Raw genomic sequence first — 12,158 nt, 5'->3', positions numbered from 1 at the left:
ACTTTTGGCCAGACCACTCTAAAGAAATCCTTTTTTAATGTCAGCGACGCTCCTTTGCCTGGATCACGGAGGATCTAGGCATTTTACCAAAAGCCGATTTCAGTTTCTGCCCTCTAACTGAAATGTCGTTTCTGGCTTAAAATTAATTTATATCATTAATGACATAGGTTTGACAAGTTTTTGTTTTTAATAATGAAAACCGGAAATCAGTTTTTGGCACGATCCGGATGCCCTGCACAACCCCAGAGGGAATTATGTCCCGGAAACCTTCCGTTTTTAAGGCGAATATATGCAAACCATTACACTCTGGATAAGCTACATGACGAAATCACCCAGTAGTTAATTTTGGTGATTGTCTTTAGCAGAGCTAAAGACTTGAAGCTGAAGATGCTCAAGTGCGCGCGTGCGTGCGCGCGTACACACAAGTCAGGCACAAACAGCAGTATACAAGTCGGTCAGCTACAAGTCATGATATACATATATATAAAATAACATATTTTGGCATAGCTGACCAGAACCTTTCCAAATATGGATATTTTCGTACTCGGCCCTAATGCAAAATTTATACGGATTGTGAAGTAGCCTACCCTTCTGCAACAAAGACAGGACTGTGAAATTACTGAATAATTATAAAGTCAAACTGCGCATCATAATAAACCAAAGCGTTACCTTCATCTGGGTGCAGGTCATAATGGTCCAAATGTGACTTGCTGTTCCGACGTGTATCTGTGAGGACATTTAACTCACAGACATTTTAATCCACCACTTCTACCTCTCACTAGTATGTAACGTCATTTTGTCAGGGGCGGAGGGGGAGTGTAACTAATTTAAGACAATTCCAAAAATGACACAATTAGCACTAAGTGTTTAAACCTTTATTTATTTACGAGGTCTGCCTTTTTCGACCCCCAGCACCTCTAGGTCCCACAGCCTTGGCCTTTAGTGTATTTTGATAAAGATATATAGGTCATAATTAAAACTGGACACTAGTTGAAAATTTTTAAAAAGTTAAAAAATTCGGGGGCTCATTTACAGTAATGTTCAATGTAAAAAGTCCATAATCTGAATGTATCTGGTGAAGCGGAATACTTCCCCAGTGTGATGCTAATGCCGATTATATAAATTGGGGGGAGGGGGGGGGGGGGGGGGCAGCTCGGGAGGTAAAGAAGGTCATCTACTAATCACAGGCTTGGTGGATATTTGGCATACAGTCTGCATGTCAAATATTAACCCCAAGTTGCTCTTCGATGCATCCAACGGAGTATGATTGTTAGATATAAAGCACTTATGAATGGCAAAAACATAGCCTGAGTGAACGAGGCTATGTGAATAGTGAATGGAGCTGTGTGTGTTATTATAGTTTCATACCTTCATAGATAAAATACTTTAATCAGCAGCTAAATAAAATTAATAGCATCGGGACAAATTCTCTGTTCTGTTTTTAAATTTAAAAAAGTTTTTAAATAATTTGAAGCCTTTACAGAAGAGGCGGTGTAGCCACGATCAGCAGAAAGTCAAAAAAACACAATTGTAGTCGCTAGCGCGCGCACGCACATGCGTACACGCACATTTGGACTCTCACACTTTATCCTCTCTTCCAACAATTAGCCCAAAGCTCTAATAGCTCTCTATCTGCCTCTCTCAGGTACACGCTTTTAAACTTTGTTGAACAGCGCATGCGTATATCCAAATTTTCATCAAATTAGAATCAAAACGTGTAACATTAAGCCTGCATGCTAAATTAATTGCCCTCGCGTTGGGTAAAAGCGCAAGAGAAACAGTGTCACGTGTTTTATTTGGTAATTAATCACGTGTCAGCACACAACACTGAGCAACATATTTAATTTAAGAGGGGGGGGGGGCAATAATGTCCGAGGTTTAAGGTTTACCAGCTTCCTCTTTTGCTCACTGCGTGGACATCCTGTTAGGTCAACATCAGTAAAAATATCTCGTTTTTTATATTCTTCAGGTCTGTGGCTGTTTCCACGCGACACGTGGATCCCGGTCGATTTACGGTGATTTCTTCAAGAAAGAAAGAAAGAAAGAAAGAAAGGCGCATTTACTACGACTCTGTTGAAGTTTTTACCCCCCACGCATAAAACGGGTGAGCTGCTGTGTCGCCTTCACATTGAAACGCACTACTTATTACAGCGCAACTATATCACTGCCGCCGTGTCTTCTGAAACAAAAACAGGTATTTGTCACAGTGCTGCGGTCCCATAGCAGGTCGCCGGGATTTACAGCCCGCTCCTCTGTGTAAATGCAGCCTATATATTATTTATATTCCATCAGCTCCTTATGCCAACATCGGGGGGGGGGGGGCAAGCAAAAGGGAAGTAAACCATGCAGAGATGTGGTCTGTTCCCAGGTAAACACCGGGATGGAAAAACGACAGCGCAGTCCAGCTTCATAATGTGCGTGTGTGTGTTTGTGCAGGCCCTGGGGATGCCCCTGCAGAAGAACAGAAAGCTGATTACAGAGAGTAGAAAATAAAATAAAATAGTGGGTATAATGTAGGAAGAAGGAATAATAACAGCGGGAGTGAGCAGAATTGATGAAATAACCACTCGTAGACAGAAGAGAAAACAGGAAAGAGGAGAAATAAAAGCAGAGGGAGCACGGGAAAGAAAACAGAAGAAAGAAAAGAAGAGAGAGACGTGGGGCGAAAATGTTTAAAGTCACTGCTCCTACTGAAATATTCAAGGTACATCTCACACCCCTGCTGAAGTATTACGGGACTATAACGGTTCCTCCTATTGGACAGCCTCGTTAACAGTAAACTGGATAAATGCGTTTAACGGACCGCGTGTAAAACCTGAGTGACTAACTCAGTGTTTGTTTGTGTAAGCAGACACTTTATGGGAAAGTGCAGAAAAGAAATAAATGAATGAATAAAGGGACTTCAAACAAGTGTGTGTGCGTGGGGAATGTGTAATTACGTGCACGTTACATGTGGCTGCTAATCAAAAAGGAATGTTACAATAGATTCATTCATTTTGTTCAATCACATTGCATCTTGAAACACACATGCACAAACAACTGTCAATAAGACACCCAGGGCAAAAGAACAAACAACGGCTGAGCTGCAAATGTTTAAATGATACTGACAAATATATTTACATTTCAAAAATCTTTTTCACTCAGCTTTTTTCTCCCAACTAAACACAGAACTTTTCAATGTCAGGAAGCAGGACCTCTTCCACATGTTGAACCTAGAATGGATCCTTTTATTATGTCACTGTTTATTTTTTAAGTATTTAATCCTGCAGCTTTAACCTCCTAAGACCCGAACTCTTCCACGGCATGCATTTTTAATTTCTTTGATATTTGGGCATATTGGGGCCCGATGAATGTAAAAACAAAGAATTACCAGATTTATTTTTTTTACCTTATTTTTGTTTTTATGAAAAATCAGAGCCACATATGAGGATATTCGTTTAAAATTTCGATAGAACAGTAGCAGTATAATGTCCTCGTAAGTGGATATCAGGCCCTTGTAGAGCAAAATTGAGTATTTTGGTCTAAATAACCCAAAATGTGATGTCCACATATGTGGACGCCAGGTCCTAGGAGGTTAATTGTGAAAGCACACTTGGCTCACTTTTGTAAGTGAAGACGGTTTAAATGAGAAGCATTTTTCACAACTTTTAAATCTTTATTTGGACACGCTCGTAACAAGAAGATAAAATGTTCTAAAAAAAATAATAATAAGAATGACAAAAATAAAACGATGGCTTGTGAGGAAACCCATTCAGCCTGAATCAGAAGGCCAATAAACAGGCTGCGAATGATTATGTAAAACATGAGCAAAAGCAAATAAGATGCAACAACTGCATCGAAAGACGAGCTTCCACTTTGATTTCACTGAGGACATACACGGAGCAAAATAAGAAGTCACCCTTGTAAAGTCTGACCAGCATCACTCTGCTGAGTCTTTTTCCACCAGCAGCAGTAATTTACCGAGAGGCTCACAGTATAAATGTGGGGTCATTTTCTTGTCTCTCAGCAGAAGCCCACTCTCTGTCGGACCTCTGCGAGCACAGGTGCAGCAAGTTCCCGCGCCCTGCACGTTCCCTGAGCCAGCACTCGCTCCACGTAAGCCCGGTCCGACCTCAGCCTCTCGATTTCCTCTCTGATGGGCGTCAACCTCTGGATCACAGCCTCGCTTACAAGCTTCTTGTAGGCTCCAGTGTCCAATCCTCTCGCCTGAGACACAGCCTCCTGCACGCTTATCATCGCCACGGCAGCGTGAATGTTTACCAGGTTGGAAACACCAGGACGCGTCTCCGGGTCAAAGGTAACTTCAGAGGTGAAGTCTGTGACGGCTCGTCGGATCTTGAGAGCGATGTCGTCAGGAGTGTCTGTGACGGAAATGGTTGCCATCGTTTGGGGGTCTGACTTGGACATTTTGGCTGAGGCGTCGCGGAGAGATTTGACTTTTCGTGTTGAGCCTGCGGAGAGAAACGAGAGGGATCAGGAAAACCTCTCAGTGTAATAAACACTTTTATTTCTAAATGAGACGCGTAAGAGTGGAGGAATTTGGCAAAATTCAAAATTATTAGGTCAAGAAATTTAGGTTCTGATTAAATCAGAAAGCATTTGCTTTCTATTATGTTTGAGGCAACGCTGAGCATCACCGGTCCCAGAGGAAGACAAGAAGCACCAAAGTGCAAACGTCCACCAAAGCAGCTCAATCTTTGGGCAGTATTTACTTTTAAGGGAATTTATAATCTATCTACTCGTATATAGAATCTTTTTGTCATCTTTTAAACACACTTTTAATGCATTTTCTATATGCTGACAATACACATGACATTTGTAAGAATCATAATTTCGAAGTCATGAGGATTTTTCTCATTGTTTAATCAAGAAATCATTAAGTGGACCCTGGTGGATGAGAGCCAAATTTTAATGGATCGTTAGTATGACCCCTCTCTACACCCCTACAACGTTTCACAAGAATTCATTCAAAACTTTTCAACCAATCATGTTTACAGACACAATAATATGCATGCAAACACTACCAAAAAACATAACCTCCAAGGAATACGGGTAAAGGTTTGCCTGCAAAACAACAAAATATATATATTATATATAGGGAGAAAAAACACAAATACATATTTACTAAAGCCTGACTCTGATTTTTTTTCCTTTGTTTGGAAATACCGGTGAGTACCAAAAAGAATATTTTGACTTCAAAGCGCTTTAATTCCACAGCGGTTCACCAGTAAAGATCCAAACACGTGAGAAATCTATTGCTTTAAAAATAACGCCTTTTGAGATTTGTTTGTACTAAATCTACACCGAGACAAAAGGTGGATGCAGAAGCCTGAGCAGTGTCGACACATTCTCGTCTCAGGCTGTTTAACTTTAACAGCCTCTGCTAATCAAACTGCAGGTCAGCCAAACGATGAAAAACCAAGTCAAAAAAGGTCCGGAGTGCAGATTTCAGTCCAAGCTGACAGCTAAAAGCAATGTAAGCGAGCCCCAGCCTTTTGAGAGAATCTGACTTTGTTTCTTCTTTATTTTTTTAAATGGTCAAAAAGGCGTTTCAGTCAGGCCACTTTAAATATGACTTAAACGTCTAATTATTAAAATATCTGCATTTTGGGGAGATTTCAGGTGCTAGGTGTAATTTTCCATTTATTCCTCTATGTTCAGATGGCTGAAATAGGATTGCCTGACACATTTGTGTGCGCTTGTAAAAATATCCCGGTGTGAAACAGACGCATGCGAGTGTGAAGTGATCAGCAGATGACGGGAGCCGGTATTTCCTTTCATTCTTTCTTTCACTCTTAAAATCATCCCCAGCTCCAGTTCTTTGTTTGGTCCTGTACAAGCAGGCCACATGTGGGCTGTTCATCAACGCCAAGATGTCTTTATCTAAAGCAAATTAAAACACTCTGGTTCATTTCAAAGGAAAGACCACTGACTGCCAACTCTGCTATGCCAAAGACAAGAAACGAGGGTGGGGTCCACTGGTATGAGCTATATACTGCCGACTGATTACACGCAAGAGTGCATACACACTCGGGCACACACATATACTCATACACACATCTCTAAACTCATCTTGATGACATGCACTCCAAATCTACCTCCCTAATTATTATACAAGAGGAAGACAATATTTCTTTAATCAAAGCTCTAATGCACACATGACTGACTCCATCCCGTGCTTCCACCATACCGCTAATCATGAGGAATGAAAGTAGGAGGAGGGTGGGATCTTTCAAAATGTTGGCCTCGTGTATAAAAACATTTGGTTGGTACATTTTGGGAAACGTTTCAAAAGAAAATATTAATAATAACGGCGTCATATTGTATTTCAAATCTTGTCAGTTTTAATCCCCTGAACCTCGCTCTAATTTCTGATTGGCTGCCCTGCAGTTGGTGGTTTTTAGCTTTAGCTAAACAGCACGTCCCACTCCGACTTAGTTTACAAAACATGGAAAAGGCAATATATCTTTGAATGAATTTTAAAACATCAGTGTTTCCCCAACACTGCAGAAGAATGCAGGCATGAAGCAGAAGTTTAACCGGTTACTTTAAAGATGCACCAAAAACACTGGGAAAAAAAGTTTAGCTTAGCTTTGTGCTACTTTGCTCGGCGCCGCTGGGCAGCCGGTGATGAAGATACATTATGACCCAGATATTTACACGAACTACATCAGGGCTAAAATGACTTCAGTGATATAAATCTCTTTGAAGCAAAACACAAAGGGTCCATTCAAACGTTGGGACTTTGTTTAACACGAGCGGCCAGAGACGGCACACATCCTCCGAGGCTGAAAATTCCCTGGATACAGACGGACACGTGGATTTGGATTAGTTCCTGATATTTTTTTTTTTGTTGATAAAACCGAGACACTTTCTCCCAGTTTTCTCATTTCAATGTGATATCTATTTATGCAGATAAACAAAAAACAACCAAAAAAAGAAGTAAGGTCGCAATGAGGAAACCCTGTCTGTTCATGTTAATCCTCCAGGAAGATTAACCAGCCATGACCGTCTTTTAGGGAAGGCTTTAGGCCCAGAAGCATCTTATTACTGACTTTTCTTCAGCTATTTAAGTTAAGTTTCATTTTCCAGTTTTGCTCTGTATGTGATGCAAAATACACTTCCAAAGATTCCTGGCTCTAGATCAGGAACAACAAAAAAATAATTAAATAAAAAGAGAAATTGAACCAATCAATCACAAACTTTCCCGACAGAGGAGACAATAATTCAAGACAAAAAAAGGATGGAAAGGCAGAAAGAAAGCTTTACTTCTAATGCAGGAAAAAAAAAAATCTAGTTTCCAAAAACATTCACTTCACTTATAGCACTCAGCTTGTTTCAGGCAGTTAGAAGACTTTTTATAAAAAAAATATTCAAGCAGAAAACTTCATAAAGATGGAGATTTAATAAAAATCAACTAAAATCTGCAACCCTTCGCAAATAAAAAAAACTTTTTGATAAAATGCAACAAGCACATTTGAAAATATAATGACTTGGTATATACAGCATAAGGCCATCGCACAAGTGAGGCCTCACTTACACAGCTAAAGCCTAAAGAGACTAAAACAGGCGACTTTAATGTCACATGATGACATTCTCTACATAAGAAGATAAAGCTGCTGCTACCAGAGAGCTACGTGATTTTAAGAAGCTGACCGTAGAAAGCCTAAATCATGAGTGTGTACACGCCATCATGCCACGTATTCTTACTGAGCAGGGCGCAGGGTTCATGGAACAGCTCTCCGTAGCGGTTGTTGAAGATGCGAGCAAGATCCTGAGCCAGCTCCAAATGTTGGACCTGATCTTCTCCGACAGGGACGTGAGTGGACCTGAGAGAGATGATTCCACAGCAGCACATTAGAGACGTGATCCGTGCAGCACTGTGCACAGTGACAGCACAGAGTTTAAAATACAGAGCGAGACGCAAGGACAAATTGGAGACACTTGGAGTCACTGCAGGAGACTTTTTCAGCAGTGTTTGGCAACTCTGTAACTGGAGGAGGAAGCAGTTCATTAATTTTCTCTTTAGAGATGAGACTCAGTTTCTCCACAGGAAATGAGCTTTTGGATATATGGCTGCTGAACCAGAAACAGCTGAAGAGATGCCTTCTAAATGTGAATTTGGAAACGCTACGAGACAATAACCCAACCAACTTATCTCACGTGAAAACCCACTGACGCCTCATCAGCGGGCTGCACCTCACAGATCACACACAAAACTCTTTGTCTCAGACAAATTTCCACCAGAAATGTGTGACGCGGATATTTATACGAACACGTCAGAGGCAAAGAAATTAGAGATTGCATTTTTTTCCTCTTTATAATCTCTACTTTGAGGTTTTATTTGGAGATATCTGCACGTTATGTTTCTCTTTCCACCCCCGCGCAGCAGAGGTGAGATATTAAAAAATAACACATTTTCACCAGTAGCCTTCGTTGCCAGACACGCTGTCCCCGTTACTCGTGATAAATTACAGATCGCACTGTGAACACTTTGCACTGGAATTATTTTCTGCTGGAGAAATGGCCTCTGAGAGCAGGTGGCATGTGCTGTAGATTAAAAGGAAAATGGCCTCTGTAATAAAAATAAATAAAAATGAAAAAAATATGCTGTGGAATTGATTTTCTGTGTTGTGAATAATGAGGGGGGGGGGGGGGGGGAGTATAAAACTTAGAGGCAGAGATCTCAAAAATAAAACCAAAAGTATCCAAAAATGTTGCTGTTCTTTTGTACTCCGGGTAAACCTCTCTGCTAAACAGTATTTTGCAGGCTTTGTGCAGGCAGGTGATGCCAAACTAGAGCTTGCAAAAATAAATCAAATAATAAAAATATTTAAATTAGGACACTGCTCGCAATCAGTTTAAGTTAGTAGGCTCACAGTGTTTGGTATTTGTTATGTGGATTACTGGCTCTGCTCCTTTTTCATTGCAGTTACTCTTTTAATTCACGCATTTCGTTCTTTCTTATGTTAGTGGAGGCGATTTTAGCTTCCAGGTTCTTATTGAGCACACATTATGGACTGGAATGGAAAACATGGAAACTTCACTATCTTTGAATAAATGTAAAAACACCAGTGTTGTCCCAACACTGCAGAAGAACGCAAAGATGAAGCAGAAGTTTAACTGGTTACTTTAAAGATAAAAACACTGGGGAAAAGATTAGCTTAGCTTTTGCTACTTTGCTCGGCGCTGCTGGACAACCAGTGATGAAGATACATAATGACCCAGATATTTACACAAACTACATCAGGGTTTGACGCTAAAAACACAAACCTCTCTGAGGCAAAACACAAAGGGTCCGTTTAAAGTTTGGGACTTTGTTTGGGGTTTGTAAACTGCAGTGGTTCTTAAATAGCACTTTTTAATTCTACTTTCTGCATGTCTCACACGCGCATTTATGCAACAACCTTTTACTACATACAAGTGCTTTCTAGCAAACATTCACACACATTCACACTCAGATGAACGCAACGGGAGCAACTCAGCGTTCAGTATCTTGCAGTCTGGAGTAGATTGGAGCAGCCAGGCATCAAACCACCAACGTTCCGATCTGTAGATGACCTGCTCACTCCTTATATCTGGAACAAACTCCCAGAAAGCCTCAGATCAGCTGAAACACTCAGTTTATTTAAATCCAGGTTGAAGACTCACCTATTCTCAGCTGCATTTGAATAAAGCACCAAATCCACACTTTTAAGCTTACATTTCAAAACTTAAATTTAACTACTAATTTTATCTACTGTTCTGATTTTATCTGCTTTGATTTTATATACTGTTTTGTTTGTTTGTTTGTTTGTTAATTAGTTTGTTTGTTTGTTTGCTTGTTTTAATCAATTTTAAATCATGCTTTTATTTGTTTTTGTTTCTAATGTCTCTGTAAAGCACTTTGAATCACCTTGTTGTTGAATTGTGCTATACAAATAAACTTGCCTTGCCTTGCTCTACCTGCTGATCCACAGCCATCCCGATAAATTATCAGCACAATAAGTAACAATATAAAACTTAACAGTCACAAGAAACTACAACATTAAGAGGAAACTGCTGTTAAAGTAATACCTCACTGAGAGACACTGTATATTGTCAGTTATGGCCCGATACTTAAGCAAGACCTCTGTTGCAGCTCCTTTGTTTGTTTGTTTTGTCCTCCAGCTGCTAGGATAAATGCACTTCTGAGCACAGGATGGTCGCACATGTCTGCAAAAGGCTGCAAGCCATGCTTTCAGCAGGGATGTATCCCCCTTCATGGTTTCTCAGCTTCATCTTCATCAAGTAAAATAAGGAACCCTGACAGAAAGCACTGTAACAGTCAGTCTTTACAGGAAGAAGTTGTAAATGATAGGGGGAAAATTAGTTATTTAAATTTTTTAACAGAGTTTGGAATATAAAAATCAGTTATTCACAGAAGGAAGGGCTTTTGGAAGTGTTTTTCGAAAAGCTGTGAATGCTTAGGGTACACAGCCTAAGAAATATGAGTTATCTGACTGACACACACACACACACACACACACAATATAACTTGTACGCTACTTGAATGGAAATCTCACTTGTAGAGAAGAATATCAGCAGCCTGGAGGACAGGATATGTGTAGAGACCAACGCTGCCTTCGTTCTTCACTTTGCTCTTCATCTGGAGGAAAAGACAGAGGGAAGGAAGTTGAAGCAGAAAAAGAACAACGATGAGGCAGAAACACTAAAAGCAACCAGAAATAGAGCCAGACAGGAGAAAGATGGACTCAAGCTGACTTTTTTCCTTTTCCCCATAAAGAGCCATTTTCACTTTCATGACTCATCGACTGAAACAAACGAGGTACGGATGAGTTTGCACGGCATTTTCCACCATTTTTGAAATCAACTCATCTGTTGGGTAAACGAAAGGTGTTTTCTAAAGAGCAACAGAAACAAGAACAGAGAGACGTGAGCTCTGTTGATCCTCGCTCGTCGTGTATTAAAACTGCACCCAGGTGTGAAGAAAAATTATATGAATTAAAAATGCGGCAAATGCTGCAGAGAAACAAAATAAAAACGCACAGACATGATGAAACTTAAGAGAAAACAGAGGAATTAATTTAATTTGTAAGTGTTCCACTGAAGGTAAGAACTGATATGGTGGGATTCATGTTTGAAATATTACTTCAGTTACAAAATAGCTATAACATTACAAACTCCTTTTGCAGCTTTTATAATTATAACTGTGTTTTTTGTTTTTATTTATCATTATTAATTAACTGAAAATACGCCCTTGCAAATAAACCATTTTTTGCTTTAAAAGATATTGTAGATATTGTATAAATATATACAGAAGTTATATCTCCGAGTCATCGCTTTGCCAGAAACTTCCAGTTTGTATTAGTGTATGTGGGTGCCTGTATGTCCTTTACATGCTGGCTGTGCATAGCTCCTGAGTCTCTAAAATCACACTGACCAGGTTACAACTCTGGCTCTCCGTCTGTCACTGATGTGTAAAGAGCTGCAGATGTTTGTCTGTTTGACCGATAGCAGTGCTAGCACACACACCCACACACAGAGAGCAGAGAGGCCATGCAAAATCCAACCGAGAAGCCCTTTTCCTGCATTGTGCGGGGGTGTGGTTGCGTTTAATTGTGTTCAGAAGCGTAGCATGAAACTATCAGAAAATGTTTTATTATTTTCTTCTCACCGACGCTCTTCTGTCATTGTTCACAAGCTCGCCCGACCACCGCGGCACTTGCTCCTTCTCAGCCGTTCAACATTTAAATGTTTGAATGAATTGCTTTAAATTTTGACAGATGCTCGTAGTGACTTGTAAAGCATTACTGCATTTTTAACAGGCCACATTTAAATAAATCAATTCAGTTTGCACAGTAAAAGACAAAAGAGACAAGATTATGAAAACATATACCGGTAAAAATATAATGCATCATAAATATTACTCAGTCCTTAAACAACAATGACATGAATGTCTCATAGTAACAACTTTTCTCTAAAGGTTCCAATAGGCTAACTGGTTGATTGCATTTGCATTGTATTTTATTATTTTTTAATCATTCTGAATGTTTTATGAAATTTTGTTGATTGTGGATACATGCAAGCCATCTTTAACATGTAGCTGACCCATTTGCCATATACTTATATACATATACATACTAAGCAACCACAATGGGGAGGAAGAACTCCCTTTT

The 12,158-nt window shown here is 39.8% G+C and overlaps 1 protein-coding gene across 1 annotated transcript in view; it reads right to left on the bottom strand.

Annotated features, from left to right (window-relative positions):
* Positions 1 to 2,405: 2,405 nt before the first annotated feature.
* wars2 (tryptophanyl tRNA synthetase 2, mitochondrial) overlaps positions 2,406 to 12,158 on the bottom strand; it is a 32,125-nt gene continuing 22,372 nt past the window's right edge. The window contains exons 4-6 of the mRNA XM_086266480.1: positions 10,545 to 10,627; positions 7,711 to 7,829; positions 2,406 to 4,451 (exon numbers count right to left, since the gene is read on the bottom strand). Coding sequence (XP_086122606.1) covers positions 4,003 to 4,451; positions 7,711 to 7,829; positions 10,545 to 10,627 — 651 coding nt within the window. The 3' untranslated portion in view covers positions 2,406 to 4,002. The remainder of the gene's footprint in view (positions 4,452 to 7,710; positions 7,830 to 10,544; positions 10,628 to 12,158) is intronic.

This window comes from Aulonocara sp. 'chitande type north' Nkhata Bay, linkage group LG16, assembly GCF_057382095.1.
Source record: "Aulonocara sp. 'chitande type north' Nkhata Bay isolate Kocher_YH1m ecotype deep benthic linkage group LG16, A_spYH_male_GT1.1, whole genome shotgun sequence".
Taxonomy (NCBI): Eukaryota; Metazoa; Chordata; class Actinopteri; order Cichliformes; family Cichlidae; genus Aulonocara; species Aulonocara sp. 'chitande type north' Nkhata Bay.
This window is presented reverse-complemented; position numbering and strand designations above follow the sequence as displayed.